Raw genomic sequence first — 27,428 nt, 5'->3', positions numbered from 1 at the left:
CAAATTCAAGTTTATTATATCAAACCCTAAAGAATACAACTTAGCCTCATACAGGATAGAAACAAAGCCCCTAGCCCCTGCAGGGGTCTTAGACAGTGTGTTATCCTAACTACTGTATGAGGCACAAATCGACTAAATCAAAACAACACAACTTAGCCTAACCTATTTAATGGCTCTTTTGTTAAATGGATGCCCATATAAGTATAATATTAATCCAACAGAATTGCACATAACAGGCTGATTAAAGTCTTAATTTTGTACAGTATATTTAATGCACCTTCTAAATAAATTTTTAAAAATTTATTTACTAGAAAAAAAATATAACAAATTATCAGCACAGTACTTATTTGTAGTTTTAAAACCAGCAAAAAAATTCTCCAATTTCATTCTACCAACCTATCGACTGAAGACCCCTTTACTCCTGAAGGAATAAATGCCAGGAAGTCTTTGTGTGTCTTACTGTTCTTGGCAGGGTTACAAATGAATATAGTTTTTTTTTATCTAACACAGACATATATTTTTAAAAGATATATTACAAACCAAGAAAAGTTTAAAATAATTTGTTAAGCTTCTCTATTAGAGATGTTGTTGTCATCCTTGTTTTCATTAAGATTCGCTAACAAAATAAAAGTAAACATATTTATAATTCAAATATTTATTCCAAATAGAATATAATTATTACCAAATGTAAATCATTCCTTAACGAAACTTTTTAATTGTAAAAAAAAACATAAATTTTCTTAGAAATAAAATCCAAAATAATTAAAAATTTTGCCCACTGACAAGTAAACTGATAAAAAAGAGTAATTAATTAGATATATTGCTGATTTATTTTTCGTTGGATATGCATTGATTATGTACTAACAAAAGCTGTACGTTATAGACGTACAATACAATGAGCTTTTATCGTACATATGGTTAATAGTGAGCACTAAATATATCAAAAGACGTGCAAAAACAGTTTTAGAAAAAAGGATTTTATAACAGTCTGAATGTTTCAAGTGTTTTTAAATACTAAAATACTGTAATTAAATTTGTTCATTTTCATTCCCTGATTTTTTTATAACATCACATTTTTTTCAGGGATTTAAAAAAACGAAATTGTTTGCAAAGACCGCAAAAATCTTCACGTTTTGTGTATAGGCGGCTAGAAGGTTTCTAGCGGACAGATTTGCGGTTAATATGTTCTGTTCACAGCCTATGGACTGATTTGTTTTACATTTTTATTCATTTTCAAGGCACCGTGGTTAGATTTCTATGCTTACACTTTGACTTGTTTTTGTTTGGTGAAATTTTTTCACTTTTTTCGACAATAAATGCTTTTTCATCAATTTTTTTGGATTTAGATTACATAATAGTTTATAGTCATAATAAAATATTTTAAAAATCTAGATATAATTTTACTACACTGGTCCTGGGGAGGAAATATGATTGTGTGGACTTGTGGGATTATGCAGGGAGCCAATAGGACTCTCCTGGCTGCGACTATTTTCAGAATCAGAATCACTTTTGCCGCCTTCGGTGTGGGTTTTCGCATGCTTGGCCAAATGGTCGGACCGCATGAATCGTTTGTTGCATGTCGGGCAGGCAAATTTCTTTTCTCCTGTGTGTGTTCTCAAGTGGCGCTGAAGCTCATCTGACCTGGTGAAACGCTTCCCGCAGAACAGCCAGTTGCACACAAATGGCCGCTCCCCGGTGTGCCATCTCAAATGAGCCTTTAAATGTGAGGTTTTGCCGTATACTTTTCCACACCCAGGAATATGACAATTATGGAGATTCTTTTTACGTAGGTGGGCGCCGGCCGGACCAAGACGTTCAGCCTCTGTACAGTTGGGGCAGTCGCAGACGGCACGACCTGTGTATCGTCTCTGGGACCTGGGGGAGGTGGGGGTGGACGGTTGACCCAAGCTGAACTGTGATGCAGCTGCGGTTTGGCCAAAAAACGAGGCAGTCTGTGCAGAGCCTAACAAACCGTTGCCGGTGACGGCTGCAAGGCCTAAGGCAGAGGCGGCACTGTAGTCTGAATAGTTGGCCATCTGTGAGGCGTGCATGCTGCCCAGTCCGGCGGCCGCACTAGTTGCAGCATCCAACCAGCTGCCGGCAGCCGCCTGTGTGTGCATGTCCCACCAGGAGCCCGGGCTTTGCAGGCTGTTGGTCACCTCACTCTTGATATGTGAAGCTCCTGCGGCCGCCATGTTGAACGGCCAGGACTCGTACGGGTTCACTCCCGCCATCCGCGTGTACATACTCTGCATGCTCTGCAAATGTGCGGCGCTGGTGGCGGCCGCTGCCCCGGGGTCTACCTTGCCTATGATGGAGGAGGTGTTGATTGCGGAGGTATCGCTGTGTATGCTGGTACTCCCGCTTGAAAATGGATATAAGCCTGTACCTGAAAAAAATAAGAAAATTAACAAACGTTAAAATTTATACATACATTTCAATCTATAATTATTGAGAATTGCTTATTTCCATAAATTGTAATAATAATAAGTAAATTTTGTATGGTCCTTACAAGAAAATGACCTGCGCAAGTCTTAAGTTCTTAGTATGCGAAGAGAACAAAGTTTAGGCCTGCTATTATTCCTTAATTGGTACTTGCGTTTCTAGAATATCAACATAAACAAGTATGATAACGTCCAACACAAGCTAAAAGAGAAAGAGTTTATTTTAACAATGGGAAAGAATAAATGAAATATATTTCTTACGTAGGAAATAATACAATTTTTTTAATTGTAGAGTATCGCATTGATAAGGCCCTATTGCGTTTGATTGACTGTCTGGAAAGTGAAAGAAAAAAGTATTCATACCACATTGAAAACATTAAATAATTTTTAATTTTACATATATAAAAATAAAAGGAAGAGAATAATTACTATGTCAAGTAACTGAGACAAGCAACGACCAAAAAAACCATTCTAATGAGACTAGAGTAGCTGCGCTGTTAAAAGCTCTGATTAAATCGTCTGACACAGTAAGGGTTGCATGTCCATAAACGTCTGAACTTGCAAGATCAGAGTAGAACAATAATGGGATAATATATTTAATGGCAGAGATCTTGCCAAAATGGTAAAAATTTGGAAATTGGAGGAAAAACGTGGTTGCTGGTGGTGGTGGCAGAAAGTGGGGAGGGAGGGAAAAAAGATTTGATGGGCCCCTACTTAATTTTTTTAGGGGTTTTGATAAATATTCACGAAATAAAAATAATGTATAAAATTAGGCAAAGTAAAAAGAATTTTTGAGTGAATGTAATCTGGATAGGAAAAAGTGGAATGACAGTTCGCTTAAATTTATTTTCTCAGAGGGGGTATCGACAACCCCCCCCCCCTCACCCAAGTCCCTGATTAAAAGATTATAAAGGAGAGGTTTGAAAAAAGTCATTTTTTAAGGTTATGAATTTGGAAAATTAATTTTTAAAATTAGTCATAATCTAAATTTATTGCTTCCCTAAAATATTTCTTATTCAGAGTAATATTCAAAATCTTAGATTTAAGTTTTAGCATAGAATTATCTTAATACATGGCAGCTACAAAATATACATGTAATTTTATTCAAATTTCATATCTACATGTTTAATAAATTTTAACTTTTTCATTATTTCATAACTTAATTCATGTTTATGATGAATTCCTACAAGCTTTTTCCACATATTTAAATGATAAAGAATATAATTTAAAATTGATCAAATATCATAATTTAAGCTTTGAAACTGTTCAAATATTGTAATCAACTCATTATTATTTTCTAACAAAAAGTTAACCATAAATTTGAACAAAATGCGACCAAAATGTGATCAGAAATTAATATTTATTTTCTATCATGATGACTGATTCTAAAACTTACGAAAAAAAATGATTTATCTGTATTCAATAATGCATCTCATTTATGCTTTTTTAAACTCACAAAATGCAGAAAATAAAAAAATTTTAAAAATGTATTAGGTGAGAGTTTCAGATTTTTAGATAACTCTATATCGGCACAAAATTCTTACTTCAATCAAAATCTTTCAAATTCTTTAAATAAAATATTTGCATTTTATTTCTTTTTTCATTTTCTTGTTAATATGAGAATAAATTGTTAATACGTTGTGCAAATTACAAATGGCGATTTCACCAACAAAAAATTATTACATTTTTCAAAGCTAACTTTTAGCCAAGGGAGACTATTTACTGTGAAAATATAAGAATTGTGACTAAAGAAAGGAAAGTTAAATGGTTGTGTGAATATAATTGATTAACTAATAAAATAGATAGAGGTGTATTCAAGATAAGTCAACTGAATATAATTAGGGAATATTATTAGCACACAAATGCGGGGAACAAAATTTGGAAGATTTTGCAAATTTTCCTGGGAAAATAAATAATATAATAAGATCTTAAATTCTTAAATAAACTTAAGTATAATATTTAAACTCATTTAAAACTTTTTTCTCAAAATAAATAATCAAAGCGTTTGTTATTTTATTAAAATGAATTATTAACTTACTGTAGCTAGGACTGGATGAAGTTGATTGTTGTTGATTATTATTACTATTAGAGGATCCTCCAGAAAATGACGTCACTGGCGAAGATGCACTTCCTGGCAACTGTCCTGTCGACACACTTGAGGGACGTTGATTCCCACTGGATTCAGAAGAACTGTTGTCTCCCGGCTCACATTTCTTCCAGGGGTGGAATCCCTTGCCGACGGCCGCGTCTGCCAGAGGGGGCGGGGACATGCTGGAGAGTTTGTTACACTGTGCGGCCAACATGGCCAGGGGGGTCCCGCGCAGACCAGGATACTCCTGCAACAAAACAATTTCTTAATTACAACCCTTGCGCACTTAAAACAGGGATAGGAACATGGAAGTGTTTTCTTAAGGTTGCACGAATAACAACCGTAATAACAAAATAATGTTTATGCGAAAATAAAGAATGCTTTTTTTCCCAAAAAAATAATTGGGCAAAAAACACAAATCTTTGTAAAACTTGATATAAAAAATAACTTTATTGTTGATTTTTGATTTTTATCAATCATTGTCTCTATTCTGCGCTTTACTTAAAATCATTAAGTTAAGGGGAAGAGGTTGTAAAGTTTAAAAAGGGGTGGTACGGTATGGCTTAGTGTACTTGAATACAGAAAAATGGGCGGTAACCTTCTATTGGTGAACTATTGGCTTTTTCAGATAATTTCTACTTTTAACCCAAAATTTAAAGGGGACGGGGCGGATAGGCAATGGGGTATAGTTGGTACAAATTATATGCATTAAATAAGGGAAAGCAATACTTAACGGGCGGACACATGGGCTTAGGGACGGTCCCAGGCTAGCCCATTAAATATAGGCTTTAAATTAAAGGGAGGGGGAAAGGGTGTATTGGTTGCTCTGATTAACCCTATCAGTTTAAATAACAAATACTATAACTCCCCCCACCCAGCTCATACCAATAATGAAATTAATTCGGAAGAAAATCACGAAACCTATACGTGTTTTTCAGCTGTCGTTGGGGGGCAACACATCGTTAAATTGACGACCTCTCCATTTGCCCCCCAAATATTATTTTAGATTTATTTTGCTTGTTGGGAACACAGTAATAGTGTCTGACTGATTATGACGTAACAAAAGAAATTAACCAATGAGAGGCCACTATAAATTTTACCATTGGTCAATAACGGCCTCTTATTGGCTAATTTTTTTTTGTTACGTCATAATCAGTCAGACACTATTACTGTGTTCCTTGTTGGTTATACCTTATTCCTGCCCCCCACCCCCTTAACTACTGATAGATAAAAAGATTTTGAATTATTTAAGGTAATACTTACAAAAAAGAAAGATAATGATTTGAAATCAAATGATACAATAAAATTTTATAATATGACTATTTATGTTTGATATTTAAGACTTTGGGGAAGGTTAAATTCCAACTTTCAAATCAGATGAATTGCCATATTAGATAATTATAATTTAATAATAGTTCAATTTCAGAGACAGAGATAGATAGGTTAAAAAAAAAGTTAAGTAACAGTAACAAGCCCTTTTCACTCCACAGGGGGAGCATAGGCCGCTGACAATTTGTCAGTGTTTCTGTAACAATGTGGCTTTTTATGGATTTGGGATAGGGTTGTCAGCCCTAAGCCCTATGATTGCGGTGTAAAGCGTCCATATGCCCATCAGTTAAAAAAGTTAAAGGTATCATAAATAACATTTGGATAACACACGTAAATATCTTATTACTATAGTATAAACATAAGATAGTTTTGAATATTATAATTTAAGCTTTTTTACAACAACTTTTAAGTCGGTAACTAATGATAAAATAATATAGGGTGTATAAGAAATTATGGGTGTATAAACGGTTTAAAACCTCGTAAACACATTTCATATCAAACTAAGAGGAGAGATACACTCTCACAAACAGATATGAAATTGATTATAGAGTCGCGTATCTTAAGCAGAGTTGTCTAGAATTTGTTTTTATGTACAAAGCTTTCCATAAGAGAATTTTAGATATTCGCAAATCTTTTAACTATTAAAGCAACATAATTGTATTTTTTTTGTTGAATCAATTAATGAGGTAGGTAAACCTATATTTGGTGTAAAAATATAAACACATCTTTTTATGATTCTAACTTATGCTTATAGTATTTTTGTACAGTTCTAAATCAAAGTGAGATTCTCTATAAAACATTTCATATATGGGAGGTAAAAATCTAAATACACCTTTTAAACGTTTTTAAACATTGAATGGTGTCTTAGGGTTAATTGTTTGTGCATGAACATTAAGAGAAGAATGTATTCTGAGCCGTGCCACAAAATTCTACATATTTTGCAATTTTTTGCAAAAATTATCGAATTAGATCAGGGATAATGGAATATTTCTAATGTTGGTTATGATATTTCAATAAAAGAATAATTATTTTGTTAACGATATCTTAGACTGTATGAAATCAGTTATATGAAATTTTGATTTTTGCATTTATTGTACACATACTATTTTGCTATAAACAAAGAAATAAATCCAAATTATATAGGACTATTATTTTTTATATGTTGGAGGTACATCTGAAATTTGCTTTAAACTCAATAAGAACCTGAAAAATTAGCAAAAAAAAATTTAAAATCCATTAAGTTATTTTTCATGCCCTTTATTCGAGAATTAGTTTAAGTATTTTATGTTCATGTCATCAGCATATTTCAGCATTTTTTAGCATAGCCCACCCAATAGCAAGAGGGATTTAAAGGGGCCTTAGCCATGTTTAAATAATTATCTGGAATCTGGATAACCCAACTACAAATCAGATTTTAGGCGTTAAAAAATAAAAATTTTAAATATTCATATTATTTATACCATGAAAAAAAAACAATGTAAACAAAAAGTAATTTCATTTTAAAAATCTTCCAAAATTTATACCTAAATGCAGGTATTACTTCTAAATCCTCCCAAACTAAATTTAGATTTTAGAATAAATTTTAATGACCACTGCATCATAAATTTTGTAGGCTATAATTATTTTAGGTCAACTAGATATATGATATACATATGATGTCATTGGCGTTTCACAAATTCCAAATTTGAGTGACAGGTCACAATATCACAACCGCAAGAATAGGGAAACATTTTCTGTAAATCAAGCTGTACACTAAAGCAGACAAGGATAATTTTTAAAAAATAGAAAAAGTTGAAGAAAAGAAAGAATTTTTTTTATTCTTTTATTGATAAATTCTCAATTTAAACGAGTTTGACACGAATCAGCTTATAGTGTCTAATAAAAATTTACTAAATAAAATACAAATGACCAATAATAGGCCAGTATATATTTTAATTGACCAATTGTTATATGTATAATGGCCTATCATTGGTCATTTGTATCGTATGGCGTCATAAGCGTATAAGCTGCTTCGTTGGACAGTAATCTTTGCCCTGCTTGTATTTCTCTGACTATTTATCCCTCTCCTCCTTTACATATATTAGACAGATGTAGACCAGTCAAGAGACAACAACTTGACAGATACCAGAGTTTTGTTAAAACAGAAAATGTAGAATGAAGGAAAAGCATGTCTGTTAGTTATTTTAGATGTTAGAACCAATGTTAAACTATGTAAATCTCGTGATGATAATGGTACGAGTAGAGAAATGCTTTGAATTATTAAAACCCTACGCCAATTTCGTTTCAATGACATTCTTCTAGCTTTTTTTGTAGTTTTACAAAAACATAAAATTTTGGTTTTAGGCTAAAGTTATATCAATGCAGAGGAGCATCTAGGGGACATACAAAGACAGATAATGTTTCAAAATTTATTCAATATCAGCCACAAAATTATTCAATATCAACAATATTTATAAATTCATTTTAGGTTGGCTTTGGTATTGTTTAATAATTTTTCCTTAAGCACGTAATAAAATGTTTTGAAAATAATAATATTTAAAAAATGATAACGGAAAAAAGCAAATTTTGTTTGTGTATGATTTTTTGTTTTAAAATTTTTAAATAATAAATTTTCATCAAATAGTTTTTACTTGTTAGAAAAGGGCGGCTTGAATTTATATATTTATTTTTGAATTCAGGAATAAAGAGTTTACTATAATTCGATTTTAATTTGAAGGGTTTAGTAAAACTACAAGTATGACTGAATCTTTTTATGTTATTTAGAACTATAATTTAAATATTTTATCCGATACCAAGTTTCTTTAATTAACCTTAACTTACATGATACAATGTTGTGTTGTTTTCCCCAACCCTTTATTCCATATTATCAAATTACCACCTAGATATACACAACAAAAAATTAAATTGCTATTAATACAAAGTGTTAAATCATTCACAACTTTTTTACAGAAATTAAAAATAAATTTTATTGCATTATATTATTTTGTCTTCTGTAAATAGAGGTTTCAACGCCAAATTAAATAGAAAAAAGAATGAAAAAGAGAAAGAAAAAGAAAATGAGAAAAGGGGAAAAAAAGAGTGAAAATTAAAAGAGATAAAATCAATTAAAATAACTATTAATAAAAAATGCAATTGCAAATAAATTCTGTTCGGCTAACCCACATGAATTGCAATATCCGAATAATAAATAAAGATGATTTATTGACTATAATAAGCCTTAATTCTATTTGTATTGCGGAAAAACTTTATCTGTTGCAGAGATAAAAGAATAAGTAAAAGTAAATAAGTTTGCCTTAAACTTTTCTACACTTTTAAGAATTTTATGCTATATTAACAATTAGAATTGATTATTCCCATAAGTGTACCTTATAAAAAATGTGGAGCACAATCCTTACCAGTTATAAACCTTAAAAAAGCATTTACATTACGTTTTTAAAAAGCTTGTTTAGGGCCCATTTTCGGTTTAACAGTCTTTTTTGCCTTGATTTTAGGTATACATATTACATAAAGGCAGAATTGGTTTTTGCACCAGTATTCTTCACTGAGAATATCAAATATTTGATAAATTCAATCTTTTTATGAAATATTATTTTTTCACCTATTTCGACCGTAAAATGATAATGTATGCAGTGTGCCAGAAGCCTAAATACAAAATAATGCGATTAAAAAACTATTTAGTTCATGCTATTGTCATTAAAATATTTAGAAATTAATACAAATTGATTTTTTCTTCATATTCTACTTGTTTTTTCTCTATGTTGAAGAACTTACCAACAGACAGAACAGCTTAATGTTCCTTACTTTGTTAATTTTGATTGGCAGATAAGTTAGAGGCATGATAGTGTAATCAACCTTAAAACTAACCAATTTTTAAAAGATTAATACACCTTCTCAAAAACCTTTGTTTGAATATGTGTAGGATAAATGAACCTATTAATTGTGTTAACAAAGGGAAGTAAAGAAACTACAAGGGCTATTACATCCTTGTAATGTTTGAACCGGCATTGTAAGATAATTTAAGGGCAACACATTATCTAAATCTTTTACAAGGAATGTGGTTTATACTATTTTTATATTCGTTTAGAGAAAAGTAACTATTCTATACATATGTGTTGTCCGAATGTTACATTGAAACCAAGTTCAGATATTCGTAATACAGACGTAATACAGCCCTCAAATATTATTTTTGATTTATTTCGCTTGTTGGCTATACCATAATTCTAAGTTTTTTTATATTATTTTAAAACATCACTTAATTTCAGCTGGTTCTATTTATGTTTAAATATGAAATTGGAATAAAATTTTTAGGTTTTTTATATGATTTTACTGAAAACTCATTTTGCTGTTTTGTGGATTTTGCCATACTTGTTACAATAAAACCTATATTAGACGATGTAAAAATTCTTTAATAAAACAGTTGTTCTTTTCAATTTAATATTACATAAGAATTATTGACCAGGGAACACTGCTTTTGGCCTGTGATGATAGAGCAAAAATGGACTTTAGGACACATATGTAAAATAAACCCAAATCTCAGAAAAGAAAGGATGGCGGTAAAATAAATTAGATAAGGTATCGGCGATAATTGTTAATTATTGAGCGGTCACCTTTGCAGAGCGCCTAATTACTAATCTTTAACCAACTCAACTAGAGTTGACGCCTACAGACAATCTACCCATAAAATTCACAACACAGAAACTAAATTTTCAGGTATAAATTGTAGTGTGATATTATAGTATCAACTAATCATTGAGGTCAACTTTGTTAATTCTGCCTTTTTCAAACAAACAAGACAATGTCAATAAGTATTTATACAGTATGAGCAAAACTTTAATATAGGAACTTTAGAAATATAGCAATCTTGAAATTATTTTGTAAAGATTTTGTACGTCTATGGGGCCAATATGAATAAATTGAAATTATTTTCTAGCATGTAGTTTTCCATTATTGCCTTCTTAGGTCATTATTCCTGTGATACATAATACATTAAAGCATATGTTCAAAAAAAATACATTTTCGCGCTTTTTTAAAAATTTACTGCTTATTTTTGAGGAGATCTTAGAAACACAAATTAGTCACAGAAATAAGTTCAAACACTAAATAGAAAAAAATAAAATCAAGCCAAGGTTCTGTGATTCTCTATTTTTGACTCCAAAATTCATGTTTTCAATTCATATAAAACTATGATATAAACATTAAACACATCATAATAGACAGAAAATAAAGAAGAAACCTTAACTTTAAACTTTCAGATCATTTTCAAGAATGTTTGTTTTAAAATATTAATCACACAATATTTGCTTTAATATCTAACTAAATCTTTCTATAACCTTTAATGATATATCATAAAATAATCAATAAATGTTTAGAAATCGAACTATTTGAAGTTATGCTTGAGTTATGCCAAATAACCAAAATTATAGTTTAGTATTCTAAAAGGGAACATTTGTAATTGGCGATTCCTAAACTTGATTAGTAAAGTATAACACAGCACATAAGAAAAATTTATGATACATAAACTGCTCAGTGATTATTGTAATTATATTTTTCTAGAAATGTTGAAAGTCTGGCATCAGCCGGCATAAAAGAGAAACAAACATAAAAACAAATTTGCAATAATATTCCATTTAAGGGTGTAGGGTAAATCATTCATATTATGGAGTTTGGGGGGGGGGCAATAACTATGAATTACCGTGTTCTGTGGTCAGATGTTTTATTACAGGGTATGAAGCAAAGGGTTCCGGTATGCCCAGTAATTAATCGATAATTTTTCACCACAGAAATGACAACATTGCTGAATAACATGGCAAGGGTGGTTAGTACACCCCCTCGCCTCTCCCAATTATTCCATAATAAACAACCCTAAAACAAAATATACCCCTTCTTCTCTAAACCAATTAAGGGAGGGGTGGGGGGAGGGGGGGACTTCTATGGTTTGTAACCCCCTTATTTAATATTTTTGTGGTTAATTGTAGCGCACCCATTCATTTTATAATTATCCCCCCCTCCTTCTCAGGCTGCATAACCCTTTAAGTAAACATTGCAAATTGGTTTGTGAGTTCTCTGCCACCCTGTTATTAGTTCATATTTCTATCATTTTGGTTTTCATTTGTTTGCTTTCTACAATATTTCTCTTTGCTTCTCACTCATTAATTAAGTCAAAGTACCGCTGCATAGCTTTAGGTATCAAAGGTATGGAAAATCATTTTAAACGCTTTGTACAACATGTACTTTGTGCTTTTAATGTATAACCTAAAATTACAATTTTCCTATTATCAACTCCACACTATGAAGATTCTATATACTGATCAATTTCATTTAGAAAGTCATATTATGCGGATAACATTGATAGAACATTATTTAAGTAGTATATATCTTTGAAATTAATTTGGTGAACTACAAAATACATAAATGCAGTCACAACATAGTTTTGTTTGATTATGGGAATCCTTTCCAATATGCAATAATGGAAGATTTTAATGGCATTCAAATTGTCATTATAAATGTTTTTACTAAAAACGACATATTTTGTTTCATTATAAAAATAAGTTTTACTACATAATATTCTGTAACGAACTGTTGTACAATTTTGACCTAACAGTAAAGTTGGTGGAAAAATTGTTTTTCCTACATCATTAAACTTTAATAAAATTGCGTTAGAGCTAAATTTACCTCAGCCACAAATTAAAAGATAATTGACAAATTAAATAAAAAAGAAATCTAGCAAAAACAGAAAATTTTCTAGTGAGTGAATTATAAAATTAGGCAGAAATTGAAATGATTCCCGTTTCTCCCAATTATCTTCGCTATATTTGGCTCATTAGATCACATACAAGTCAGGGTTGACGAAGGACAAAAAAATAAATCAAATAAAAAAAATCAAAAGTAAACTTAAGGTTAATACCTCATATATTAAATTAAGCAAAAGCATTAAAATTCAAAATAAGGGCAAGTAAAAAAAGGTAGATTCAAATCTATATTAAAATTTATTTCGCCATAGTGAATGTTTGGAGAGATAAACAGTACAACAAAGTATCTGATATGTTGTAAGAAGAGGAGGGTGGAGCAAAATCAATCCTTTCAAAAGCCCCAAATCTATTTTTTAGTTTTTTTAATAATCAATATAATGGCAAGCTAACCTAAAAAAATCATATTATACCTCGACTTTTTGGTATGTTCTTAAAAAACTAATGGACCTTATTTATTTAATCAAAGGCAACTTTTTTATTAAAACGTTTTGGTTGGTAGCCCTGAAATGGAAGGAAATAGTGTTTTCATATTTAAAGGAAGCCACTCAGCTATTTTCTACCTATTTTGTTACTAAAATTTCTAACATTTTTACAGATAAGTATTCTGAAATAATTGATGAAGACCACCATCAAAACCTATGCAAAAACCTTGTATGCATAAAATTCCAATATTCCAATATTTTGCTTAATAATCTTAAATTCATAACGACAAAACTAACATTGACTTTGACTATAGTCTACTTTTGATGTGATGCTAGCTTTCCTTTTAACAGACAAATAGAAGTCTAATTAACAAGTTTTTAAATTCTTTTTTAGGGTAAATGTTCCTGTCATTAAAGAGAGAGACTAATATAATTGGGCCTGATCAGGCTACACACAATTTTAGAGTTTTACATTTGACAAATTTTTGTAGGATAACCTTCTATTGTCCAATTAAATTTATTAGAGTGATATCTTTTTTGACAATAAAGAGAAGCAAACTAAACTTTTTCTGCAATGAAAAAAAAAACATTATTAAAACAATGTGTATATTCTCTACACAAATAGTTAATAATTTTGACATAAGCATATCAACAAAAGAGAACATTTATCTCGTGGACTAAAATGGAGCAAATTACTTACTCGACTTATTGAATAAAGTTATCTATTTTCTAAAATCTTTTGTATTAAAAAAATTTTCTAAAATAATTATGAAATGTGAAGCTTAACTTGATCTTAACAATATCGGGAACAATTAAGAACAACTGAAAATTATTTTCTTAGGCCTTAATTTAAAGTAATAGAATTGCTAAAATCTTTCTTAAATTCTAAAAGGGATGGAGGGGACTTAAAAATGTAAATTTCACTAACCACGTACTTTTATTCCTTAGCTCAAAAAAATTGGGCACCTTTTACTAAATTTTAATTGGTTATTTCCAAACTTGTCTACCAATAATTTTAATCAACAGAAGGGGTAATCTTGTTTATCATAATTGCAAATGTATATCAATTTATCGTCTATTGTCATATCCCTTGTCATCAATAATATCAAAATAACTGTTTATATTGTTTTCTTGCAATATAGTTAAAGCATATTTTTTTCCTGTTTTATAAGACTTTTAAAAGTTACTTCAAATTTAATTTTTTTCATGTACACATGTAAAACTTTTAAACCTTCAAATGAAAAAAAAAAATAATTTCCCTTGCTAATTGATGTTTTTGCAGGTCTACTGAGTGTTGAAGTGTTTTTCCACAAGGTTCCAAGAATCCACACTTTCTGTGATTCTACCCCCGGAAATTTTTTTTATCCCCTTGGACCAAGGATAGAAAGGAAAAGCAAATGAAAAAATTTGCAAAAATATTCACCTTTAACTAAAGTGGGAAGTAGGTATATCAGTCGTCTAAGATATATTGGCACATCTCTCACAGAAATAGATATACCTACGTATTCATCTGTTTTCTATTCATCAACAGTTAGTCGTTTACACGAAAGTAATCTTCGACAACCAAAACTAGGAAATTAAATAAAATTTGCTCTGTATCAAAAGATCTTTTTTTATTGGAAAAATTTTACTATTGTTCATCTATTACTTTCCTCTTGATTTTCACCCTTATTATGTGTATGTTTTTATGCAGGGTAGTAGTAATTCCATTTTATTGGTTAATTGGAAATATTTACCTTTTTATTTCATCTCACCACCAACTTCCAACACTTTTTTCTCCCCCTGTTTTTTGTTTCTATCAGATGCAAGAAATCAATTCTTTTTCCTGTTCTACCCCCTCCCCCCCCCCCTCATACTTTTTATTCTCGGGCACACACCTACCCCCGACTTTTTACCCTCCAGAACTGATCAGTGATAATTCCAGAAAATCAGGTCTTAAATTGCCCTTTCTTGCTTATTACACAAACGTACACACAAACATGCATTGATCCACACACAAAACACATACACACAGAAAATCTTACACAGAAGAAAAGTAACAGGAGCCTAAAATCACCAACACCTCTATCTGTCTATTACTCCAGAGCTTAAATTCTTGTCAAGTAAAAATGGCGGCCGATTGGCGCCAAATTGTGTTTAAAATTGTCAGCGGCATTGTGTTGAAGAGTGGCATAGCTTAGCTAAGCGCGACTCACCTGCCATGCCTAATATACTTCACACACACACACAATCAAACACATAACCACACATAGTGTAACCATTCCCCTTCTCTGCCTTAGCTATAAACCATTCCCTCTTTTATTGTCCAAATTTTTAAAGACAATACTTATCAATTAACATTTTAGTAATTTAATTCATTCCTTTTTCTCAAAAAGCTATTATGTAATGAAATTTAATATTATTTTCACTTAAATGTTTTTTTTTATTATCATATAAATATATTGTTATACCAATAATCAAGAATTTAATTTAAAAGCTCTTGTAGCAATATTCTCAAAATAAGAGAAGACTATATTTTTAAAAACTCGGCCACTTTTCTGGTGTATATTTATATACTAGTGTTGCACACACACACGCCCACGTGCACGGACACACACACACACAGAACAGGGGTTAATATGCAATTGTAGTAAATCATACAGCACTTACATACTGTAATTTCAAAATTATTTTGCCTTATCTGGTAAATTGGGGGCCTAGCCTGTGGCCGCAAACTTTTTTAGCTGACTTTTTGGGAGATTTTTTTATATCAAAAAGACTTTAAATAAGAAAATTAAATCATTTCAAATCAAGTGCTAGACCTAATGATGTTAAACTTTTAGCCTTAGTATTTTACTTTTTAGTTAAATATTTATTTTCACCAGCTTTATTACTGGCATTAGATTATAAAATGATATTTTCCTTGTAATAATTGTCTTAATTGTTTTGTTTTTAATTTGTTCTTTTTCCCCCTCCAAGCTAAAAATGCTGTGACAGGTTTCTATGACTTGTCGTCAGTGTAAAGGGATAAGTAAGTTACTTTTAAATTCTCTAATTGTTTAACAGATCAAAGAGAACGAAGATGTTTGTTCTTTGCAAAGATCCTGGAAAGGTTTAGAACTATATTGCTGCCATTATTCTTTAAAGAGAAAAAATTACCCACACAAAAAGATGAAAATAGTGGGTGTAGTACAATATAGATAAGTTAAATACTTATTTCTATTTTTATCTTCTTTACTTATCCCCTTGGTCCCTGTTTTGTTGAAACCTTATAACTGTGAAATTGTCACTTGAACGACACATAAAATGGCAAATAAATGAAAAGGAAATAAAGATATAGCTCCAAGACACAGTGGATTAACTCCGGATGTTTTAAATGGTATTTTGCTTCAGCTACAGTGTCCTATTCTAGATATTTTTTACTTGGATAGCTTTATTTGATAATAAAATTTTGATTCTATTATATAAAGTAATAGGGATTTTTTCTGTAGCCTAAGCTAAGATCTTAATAACTACTGAACCTATTAAGTTCTCCAAATCAGCCCATAGGTTCGGGTTTGTTTTAGGCTATATTTTATATTTAAGTCTTGGTATAGTTTTAGGATATTTTCTACCATTTCCTACCCCTTCGAATACAAAGCCTCTGAATGCTGGGGGCGCAGCCTCTAGTATAAAATAAAGTGCGAACAAGTCTTTTGAAAAAGAATGTAATATATTCTCATTTAAACTATTAAACCTTCAATGTAACAGTCTTTAATACTTATTTATTTAGTGTAAAAAAATTTGAACAACCCTACTCCCTGTTATCTATCAATCAATCCAATTGTTTTGAAGTATAGCAACTCTATTTATAATGCCTATATATTAAACCAGAAAATCAATACCTACAACTACTCCAATTAAAACTTTAATTGATACAATTTTCTCTTTAAATGTTTATCAATTTAACAAATTAATATTTATTGGCTAAGTTGTTTTGACAGTAAACAGATAGATTGTGCAAAAGGTCAGAAATTCCAAGAAAGAAACAAAGAAAACTTTAGATGTTATTTTAGTTTTGATATAAAATAATTTTCTTTTTTGTTCTGTCATTAAACTTTTTTAAACATAAAATAAAATGATTACAAATTTTAGATTTATAAGTTTTTAGCCCATAGAAATTAAGTTCAAGAAAAAATTAATTTTAAAAAAAGTATTGTATTTCCACCTTAATCATTTTTTAGAAAAATAATTCTTTATTATAAATTTTTTCGAGACAAATAAATTATTGAACCAATAAATAAAAATTGTTAGAAAAAAAAATTTCAATCTTTTTAGAACATGTATAATTTTTGCTTGGCGCTGAATTGAATAACTCTTACTAATAAAAATCAATAAACCCTTAGTTTTGCATAAAAACATATGTTAATTTCTCAAAGCCTTAATATATTTAATAGTATTTATACATATATAGTATGAAACGCCATTAAAGTTGGCCTCAATATGTAAGCACTTATTTTTCTTACCCCTATTTCAAAGCTCCCCCTTGCCCCTTCCACTTTTCTATATAACTATTTAGGTTCATGGAACCAGGGATAAGATAATGGAAAATTATTTTACCCCCTCCCCCATACATTATTTTATGTGAAATTCTGCTTTTAATAACTTGAAATTTCAGGGAGACGAAAGAATTGTTGAATAATTTAATCGTCTTTATCCACTCCCTTCCTGATTAATCTTTACTAATTTAGACCCCTCAATTTAGGTTTCTAATCTAGATGCTTTTTTCTGCATCTTATCTTGTTTTTTGGCAACAGAGTTTTAAATTGTCAATGTTTTTTTTAACATACCATTAACTTGGGCAACTCTTTTTAGTTATATGTATTTATAAATATTTACATTAACTATGTGTTCCAGCTAATAGCATTACATCCAAATACGTAAATAAGCTTTAAAAATTATCATTCTAATTTCTTTAATTTCTACCCAAAGAAGTGTAAAAGTGCATAATAGTTATCTATAGCATCATATTATAAACAGCTTTCATCAGATATAAAAATGTACATTTATAAGATTAAAATGATCATATTGTATTTTTTTATATTCGTAAAAAATGGATAAAAGACGATGCTATACAGGGGCGTCCAAGCTTTTTATTTTGGGGGGGGTAAAAATTTTTTAAGGGGGGGGGTAATTCGGTTTTGGGGGATGTAAAATGGCGCGCTAAGCGCGCCGCAAATTTTTTTTTACCCCCCCCAAAATTTTTACCCCGGGGGTAAAATTTGCTTGGGGGGGGTAATTACCCCCCCTGAAATCTGTTGGCAGGGGTAAAATTTGTTTACCCCCCCCAAAATTTACCCCCGGGGTAAAATTTTTGGGGGGGATAATTTAAATTTTATCAAAAATCTAGTATTAAAAATGCGCGCGAAGCGCGCAAAATTTTTTTTTGTTAGAGATTTTCTATTTTGCCCCATTACCCCCCCCCCCCCTTGGACGCCTATGATGCTATAAATAATTTTTCAGTACGGCTGAGAACCGGTTCTAATTCACCGGATATTAATCGGTTTAGAAACAATATTCTTTAGATAAAAAATTAGATATCAATTTCATAATTCACGTTGCAATTGATAAATTTATTAAAACCTTTCCATTCCTTCTAAAATATGTCATTTTGGTTTGTGTATGACTATTCCTTCATTGAGAAGTAATTAATATTGAAACAAGTGTTTTTTGCGTCTTATTTTACCACATTAATAGAGAAAAAAAATAAGTTTATCCCTAAAGTTTATGTAATCATTGACTAGATGAAATGTTACATTCAAATGTTTTTTTTTGGGGGGGTGCCATATCCTTGTGCCTGTAATATTGCATGACATCTTGGTCTAAACCTGCCAACTCATAATAAATTCAATTTATACCCAAGGTATTCATACAAAATTGTAAAAAAGCTTTTCTTCCCTGTTTTAATAATCATTTTCTAATAAAATTTGTCAAAAAAGTCTTGAAATTGTCTTTAAGAGAATAATTTTTACATAAAAAAATAACATTATAAAATAATAAAAACATAATATATAGTTATAACTCTTTAATATGCCGGATTAACCTATGAATGTTGTAAATAGACAAACCTAAAAAGGGGATAGGTACAATTACATCTATTCTAAATATACAAAATATATAATTATAAATATACTAATTAAATGGACTCAACCTTTATTAGCAGTAAAAAATGAACATTTTTGCAGTAGGGGGTTAAACTACAAAATAACTTAACTTTTTATTTGCTTAGATATCTATATTCAACTAAGATCTTGAGGTATAAGATTAGACAATAGCTGATTAATTGATGTATATCCCCAATGATGAAAAACTAAATTATTCCTATTGCAGATAATAAATATTTGATTATAAAGTTCGGACACTGCTAGTTTGAAACTATCAATGTTGTTTTAATAAAATTAATAAAAGTTTGGAGCCAACGAATGAGAGGACGATGTCCACTTTCTTGTTTTCAAGATTGTAATAGATTGAAGTGTTTTGCGAGTGACATTAAAAAATATTTTCCTCCCAAATTAAATTTGAATATTGGGGGGAAAAGAAGTTGAACTTAACTTATGACCTCTTACGCATCTTTGCACAATGATACATACTTGTGCAAAAAAATACGCCAAAAGGGTAATTGTGGCAATTGAAGAGTATTTATTAAAATATTTTTAGTCATAAAACAAAATGTGATATGATATAACTTTAAAAACATGATTTAATAATTGATAGTAGACTGTTGATCTAATTTCAGGTTTCCAAAAACTTGTCTAATTTCTCATGTCTCCTCAGTAAAATATAAATATGTATATCAATCACAAATAAAGGGAAATGTTATTCAACTAGAAAAGCCCAACAATTATACCAATTATTTTCAATTTACCAGAAATTCTTTATTCAATTAAAATCTTGGAAACATTTACAGCATTTTACCAACATTTTACATTGTTTTATTTTTCAAAATTTGAGGCAAATAATTTTTCTTGAGATATATCTTCCACGAGTTTTTAAAAAGGTTTTATATTATATATTGACATTATTCTGACATTTAAAAGTTGAGGAAAAATATTTTTTTCTTGAGATACATCTTTCACTGTTAGAACTAGTTTTTAAAATGGTTTTAATTTCTCAATGATTTAAAGCAAAGCATTTGATTGCAATAAATATTAATCCTTTATCCCTGAAAGAAAGAGGAAAAAACGTACTCTATTACTGCCAATCAAAAATAACTAAAATTGTCCCGCACTGATAATTACTACTTCTCAACAATAAATACTGTATCACACTCTATTGATAATTTATATAATTTTAACTAGAAATTTTAACACGATGAAATATGAAAATACTACCTCTCAAAATATTATCCATTGATTAGTGAGACAAAATTTTAAATCTGTCTTTTTAACAAGAAACAGAAGAAGATTATTTGTAAATGAAAAAGTAAGAAAAAGTAAAAACGATTTCTAGGATAAAGAATTTAAGTTAAACGAAAATGCATATTATTGTTCATGGTTATTTTCAAATATTCAAATCTCTGAAAACCCCCAAAAAAGTTAAATTCCTTTTTTTGGTACTTTTTTTCTTCTCAGAATAATGTCATTTAATTTGGTCTAACTCTTTTGTAAAAAAGAAAAGAATACTGGAATATTACTACCAATAAAATAAATATATAAAAAGACAATATCAAAACTTTATGTGGTAATACAAATAGATAGATAATATAAAAAAAAAATGTTTATTTAGTATTAAAACAACCAATGTCCAATACCATCAACCCTGATTTAGACTAAAAGTGAATCTAAATTAAGTTTTTGCAGTATACTATAAAGTGCATGTTCATACTGCAGCTTCAACAGACACAAATTTTACAATGCAAATTTTCAACTTTGCATTCAAGAAAAATTTTATAACAAATGCCGAAGTCTATCAAAAAATCTCATTCTCCAGATTGTTTTTTTTTACATTTTTACATCATTTCAAATTTTGCATGATGTTTCCTATAACAGTTAGGTACAATCTAGAAATCGTAACAACACTATAATCGTTACTAGAAAGTCGTCAATTTAATACAAGCTGATTTTTTAACATTTTTTGATATGATTATCCTATTCATCTGATTTTTGGAATAATGATTCTTAGGACAACAAGGTAAAGTATTATGAGCAGAGCAATGCAGCTATATAATCAAACCCTAAACATTAAAGTATGTCCTTTTACTGTTTCATATATTTGCACAATTTTGCAACAAATTTATGTACAATTTAGTTCAGACTTTAATGTTTAATGTTCTGCTTATTAATTTCTGACACTCTAAAAGATAATTGTTTGTTTGTCCTGCTTCTGATTTTAGAGCATCTCTTTTATGGATGTTGTCATCCTTGTTTTCTTAAAATTTTGATTCCATTAGTACAGCATAAGTGAGATATTTAGGTCGAAAATTTTAATAATTTTATTAAAAAAAAAATTTGGGTGATAGAAAAAATTGAGGAAACATATAAGGAAGATCTAAATTATGCAAAAGGGAAGTGGGTGAGGGGTTGGTATGGTGGAATATTATTAAAAAGGGGGAAATATTTTGTCTATGAGTAGATAGTAGATTGATTGCATGATAGTTTATGTTAATCGGACCCCTCTCTCCACACCCCTGTTCACTATTACCCAATTCAACCCTTTCCCTTTTAAATATCATCTTATATGACAATAAAATCTCCCTTCCCCCCATTTTAGGAATTAAGATTAAGATATTCACTTTGCAATATTTGAAAAATAAGGGAAAAGGGAGGAAAAAATTAAGAAGGATATGTTTTTTTCTTCTTCTTTAGTGGATCTCCTTTTTAAGAAAAGAAGGGCTTGGCCTATTTATCGTGGGCTTTTTTTGAATATCTTTAAGTCATTCTTTAACTTTAAAAAAAAAAGTTTTGATTAAAATTAATATAAAAGGGAGACAGGATTATGTGTTAATATCTCGTAATCTAAGTGTATTGAGGAATATCATTGCAAGCTGAAATATCTTTTACTGCTTCTTATAAACATATATTAGGAACCCTAATCAAAATAAACATCTAAATCATATTCTTGACTTTTAAATACCGCTAGGTATATCATTTTTTCCATTAAATAGAATATTTCATTAATTTTTAACTTTTAAATTTGGCTTTAGGTTGTTTATAAATTAATTATATTCTTGGATTACAATAGCTCTATATTGTTCTGTCCTCCTATTATATTCTAATAGCCAGCTATAAATAATTCCCTAATTAATCTAAAGAGTAAATTTAGGTATACTTATCACCAATATAAGTGTTCTGTTCCAATTTACTTTTATATTTTAAGAATTCTATACGCTATGTTGGTTATAAGTTTAAACCATGCAAAGCAGATATTACCTATTGATAATACTTTAAAAATTTATTTTAATGCCGAAAAACAGCAAATTTTTTTTACCTTAGTCATCATAATTAAATATGAATCTACCAGCGAAGTATAAGCTCTATTTCAGTTTCATTTAGCACTAAACTTCATATCTAATCATATGATTTGGTTCTTTTCTAACTTGTTCATCATATGTTAATACATATGTTGTTGTTAATAATATAAGTTATTAATTGAAACTATTAATTTAATATTTTGACTATTGTACATATACGTATGTGTGTTTTATTGAATGAGAAATGTTAATGGTTTTGTATCTACCACTGGACTGAACTATCAGTACCACGTCCCCTTCAACCCATACCCCGTTCCCCTTCATTTACTTTCCGCGGGGGGAAGGGGGTGTTGACCCCCCCCCCCCTCCACTTGTCGTGACGATTAAAGGGGGCAAAAGTATTTAAAAAGGGGGGGGCGGGGGGTAACTGTCCGCGAATTACGATAATTATGGTATATGACAAACTATATAATATTAACTTACACTGCTGCTTTTTTCCAGAAGATTGTTGGCCGCTCCCGCGGCGCCGGATACCGCCGAGTTGTTGGCGGCTGAGTGGTAGCCGGCGTTCAGCTCAGCCAGCATGCTGCCGGCAGCCGCCGTGGCTGGTAGAAAACCGGCGTTTGTAACGGCTGCGGCGGAACCTACGCCCTGAGTGGCGGTGTTAGCGCAGGAGATAGCAAAACTTGCTGGATAGATCATATATATTAAATGTATACGTTTTTATTTTGATTATATTATATAAAGATATAATATAGTATAAAAGTCACTCTATAATATGTATATGTGTGTATGTATGTATAAAATCACTGTATGGGCATGGTCTATGTCTGTAATGGGTTTGATAAGAACTGCTTCAATATGCCACTCAAACTTAAGGTGGGCGGCCAGAAAAGAGAGAGAGAGAGAGAGAGAGAGAGAGAGAGTATCTTTCTAAGTTTCTCTCTAGCTCTTTCTCTTTCTCTCTTTCTCTTATATGAGGATCTATGTTTCTCTCTCCTTATGTGTGTGTGCGTGTTAATTCTCTCTTCCATCCTCCTATTGTTTCTCCTCTCAGTACAAATATTGACGCAATCACAAACCAAAAAAGGGAAGGGGCGCCGTCCAGCTAATTGGGGAAGGGGTAGAAAATTGCCGCCAAAGTTGGCGGCAAATTGAACACTTTTATTATAATATATAGGCAGGCATATTGACTTACGTATATATCATTATTATCATTACATTGTATTAATACATCCCACCAATTTATAATTCCCGTTTTTAGAAATGTTAGAAATATGAAAATTATATTGTAAAATAACTCTAAATAGGTTTATATTAAGGATATTCTTCTCATAGGATTATTAACATTTAATTCAGGGACAGGTACGCACAATATAAATATTAATATTTATTTTATGAAATAAGAAATTAGATGGCAGTTTTTGTCGCAATAAAAGAAGTTATGTTTTCCCACAAAAAAAAATCATTTTTATACAAAATATTAATTTTCTGCATTATGTGTACAAAGCAATAAATAACTTCAACCTTTCAACAATAAAGGAGAACTAAAAAAGCTAGCTTTCAAATTATTAGGTCCTTTCCATATGATCTTTATTTAAGAATAGATTTATAGAATTGTTTATTTAATAGGTACCGTCCCTAGTCCCTGATTTGTAAGTTATGCATTTTGGCCAAAAAGTTTGAACAAGCTAATGAAAGGATTTGTAAATTTGCATTAAAGAGGGGAGTGCAATTTAAATAGCAAGATTAAAACAAGGGGCACAGTGGAGTTTTTCCCCCATTTCCCATAGATTTTCTGTCTTGCAATAGGATGCTGTACGTATTGGACAATTTTTAAATTGATTTGACGGGGCTGTTTATTTACGTCACAAGTGAGGGGAAAGAAAAGGGAAGGAGGAAAGAAACCGCCTAGAAAAGAGATGGGGGTATGACGTCACACGCCAAAACAATTTGAAATTGGTCCCCATTTTTTGCACCAATACGTACAGCATCAATATTTTTTTGTCTGTAGCGAAGGATCTCGCTAACCGCTGAACCGATATGGTTTTCCTTTACAGTGAGACTTCTTACAGTAATACAGATCCAGCGGAGGTTGTTAAATATTTTAGGGCAGAGTATATCAACACACTCCAAATAAAAGATACAATTTTTAATTTCCCTCGTGAAACTCAAATTGAAAAGTCCTCCCACCTAAAGTCCCCATAGAGGCTTCTAGAGCCGTAGACGCTATTCTTTTTCAATACAAGTTGAAAATAAATACTTTTATAATTAGTTATTTTTTACAGTATATTATAATATATCTTGTTATTAACAATTTATGTGCTATTTTTTTAAACTGAATATATTAATACTTCAAGACTATGTGATTTAATTATGTATAGTTTGTTCTTAAAGGAATAAATTATTAAATAAGAAAGAAATACTTTCTTCAGTTCTAGTTCTTTTTTTAAAATCAACACTGTGGGGATAAGAATAGGATAAAAACAAAACATGAACAATACCTTGTACTGTTGATTTGTGCACCTTACTTTGTTTCCAAATATCATGTCCCCCTTTGGATCGAATTGAAACTATGTAAATAATTCTGTTTGTTTTGGAAATAAAACAAACCATAAATGCTCATTATTGATCATCTAGAAAAGAAGGGTTAAAGTAAGGTTTGCAAAATGGTTTGACTTGTTTTTGCAATTAATTATCAACATTTTCCAACTTATTTAACCTGAGCCACTTGATTCCTCCTTTTCAAATTTCTTTTTTATTCAATTTTTAATTTTTAAAATTTAGTAATTCATAGGAAATATTAGCGATATAGGGATAATACAATGAAAGAATAAATAATCTCGACCACATTTCTTCTTTTATTTGCTAGAAGGAAAAAAAACACATATAAATAGCATTTGTAGAATTGACCTTAAATAATTTTTATTTTTGGCGGATTTCAAAGTAATCTGTTCGGTTATTTATGTAATATACAGTGTGTTTTTTTTATGAGAACTTTTTTGAAAGCAATTTTACCCCACTTATAGTTATCAGAATTTAATGATTAATGGCTTATTTTCTTCGTTTTTTAAGGGAAATTATGAAACAACAAAAAAAATTACAGTTTTTTTGAAAAAGTACAGTAAAGTTGAAAATTAAAAACTTAGGTGTCAACATATAAAAATGGTTTTAGCGCATTTTTCTTAAAAAAATGGATTTTCTGTAGTCGACTTTGGGGGGCCAGTACTCCCTCCCTGGTTGAGATATGACCTTCAAACTTTGATATGTTCTAGTTCATGTCCCTAATAGTATCTGTATACATTTTTAGCTCTATATCTCAACTTTGAAGTGTTTAGCAGCCATTCTTGCAAAAGGTTGATTATTTGAGCATAAGAAAAATGCGCTAAAACCATTTTTAGATGTTGACACCTAAGTTTTTAATTTTCAACTTTACTATACTTTTTCAACAAAAACTGTAATTTTTTTGTTGTTTTAATTTCCCTTAAAAAACAAAGAAAATAAGCCATTAATCATTAAATTCTGATAACTATAAGTGGGGTAAAATTGCTTTCAAAAAAGTTCTCAAAAAAAAACACACTGTAACTGCTAAAAATTTGCTACCTTGTAATTTCTATAGCGTTTACAGGTATGATTGTGCTTGGTTTTTTTTTGGAGGTTTTGTACATTATTTAACCACTATTAACTTATCATTTTGAGGATTTTAGCAATTTATGTAGTCACAATCAGCTATGTCCCTAGAGGCATCTCATAGGGACGCTTGAGGGGGGGGGGGTGTTAGTGAAGTTGACCCCCACCCCCCCAATCATTTTCAATTTAGTTTTTAAAAAAATAAGATAACAAAAAAATTTGGAAGTCGTTGCGATTTTTTTGGGGGGTTGGTGGTACCCTCCCCTTAATTATCTATTATCTATAAATATAAACTACGACAAGTTATATTGTAAAGGAGAACTAAATCGGTTCAGCGGTTGGCGAGATCTTTCGGTACGGACAGACTCATAGACATCCTGTTACTTTTATATAGGGATAATTGCTTAATTCATTTCATATTCAAAGTTTTTGTAAAGTTTTTAGGAATTGTAAGCATATTTGTAAGAAAACGGTGTCTTCAAACTTGTAACTCAGTAAAATCACAACAAATAATTGCTTTCAAGTGCGTTGTTCTTTACAAGTCACATGGCTTTAGAAATCATCTTATTTAATTGTCAGCTTCCACTTTTTCTAAAATAAGATATAACTTCCTCCTAATCTAGTGAAGGTGTGTATGATGTATGTTTGTGTGTGGATGTGTGTGTGTGTGGGTGGGTGTGACTCTGTGTATGTTAGTTTGTGTGTGCAATAAAAATCTTTTAATTGTAGCTTTAGATAATTAAAACACTTCTAATATATGCATGTCAATTTTATTTCAAAGAATTCATATTTTTGTGATACAAATAAGGAAAAATTTAACAGTAAATGTGTTTCTGGAAGAAAATAATGTAATCATCAATTATTGGTTTATTTTTATTGATTTACTATGTATGAATATTGTGTACAAAATAATAACATTACAGGTTAAACATTTTTGCAATCTTTTTTTGCTCATTATGCAACATAAAACAATAATTTTCTGTCTCTCTCCTTCTATATTTTTATCTATCTTTCCCTTTAGCACTATCTATCTATCTACCTTTCTCTCCCTCTCAATCATCACCTCCTTAATCTGTGATAAGACAATTTTTGTTCCTTGTCAAACTTCCCCATATCCTTTTCCCCTGGTAAGAATTATCATAATCATTCAGGGATAGGGAGATAAATATTTCAGAGAAAAAAAGTAATGACTGATGTTGAGGACGTCCAAGCTTCTTTAAGGGGGGTTCATGAGGGTTTACAAAGTTTTTAGATGGGTAATCTAATGTATTTTTTATAATTATCAGAGGGGAAATATTAGATACTACTTAATACAAAATGTTATTCCCTATATCCCTG

The 27,428-nt window shown here is 30.4% G+C and overlaps 1 protein-coding gene across 2 annotated transcripts; it reads right to left on the bottom strand.

Moving 5' to 3' along the window:
- Positions 1 to 639: 639 nt before the first annotated feature.
- LOC145316674 (transcription factor Sp9-like) lies at positions 640 to 23,336 on the bottom strand. Of its 2 annotated transcripts, none has more exons than XM_080157343.1 (3): positions 22,944 to 23,336; positions 4,483 to 4,780; positions 640 to 2,389 (listed from the first exon to the last, which is right to left on the bottom strand). In XM_080157343.1, exons 1-3 carry the CDS (start codon positions 23,160 to 23,162, stop codon positions 1,404 to 1,406), a joined length of 1,503 nt encoding a protein of 500 aa, XP_080013469.1. In that variant the 5' UTR covers positions 23,163 to 23,336; the 3' UTR covers positions 640 to 1,403. The 2 variants fall into 2 exon arrangements, with proteins under 2 accessions (XP_080013469.1, XP_080013477.1); XM_080157351.1 differs by lacking the exon at positions 22,944 to 23,336 and adding an exon at positions 22,478 to 22,735.
- Positions 23,337 to 27,428: the final 4,092 nt, after the last annotated feature.

Source organism: Acartia tonsa, chromosome 1, assembly GCF_053477335.1.
Source record: "Acartia tonsa isolate MP-2025a chromosome 1, ASM5347733v1, whole genome shotgun sequence".
In the NCBI taxonomy this organism is placed as follows: domain Eukaryota; kingdom Metazoa; phylum Arthropoda; class Copepoda; order Calanoida; family Acartiidae; genus Acartia; species Acartia tonsa.
Note: the sequence above shows the minus strand (reverse complement) of the source record. Positions and strands in the feature narration are given on the sequence as shown.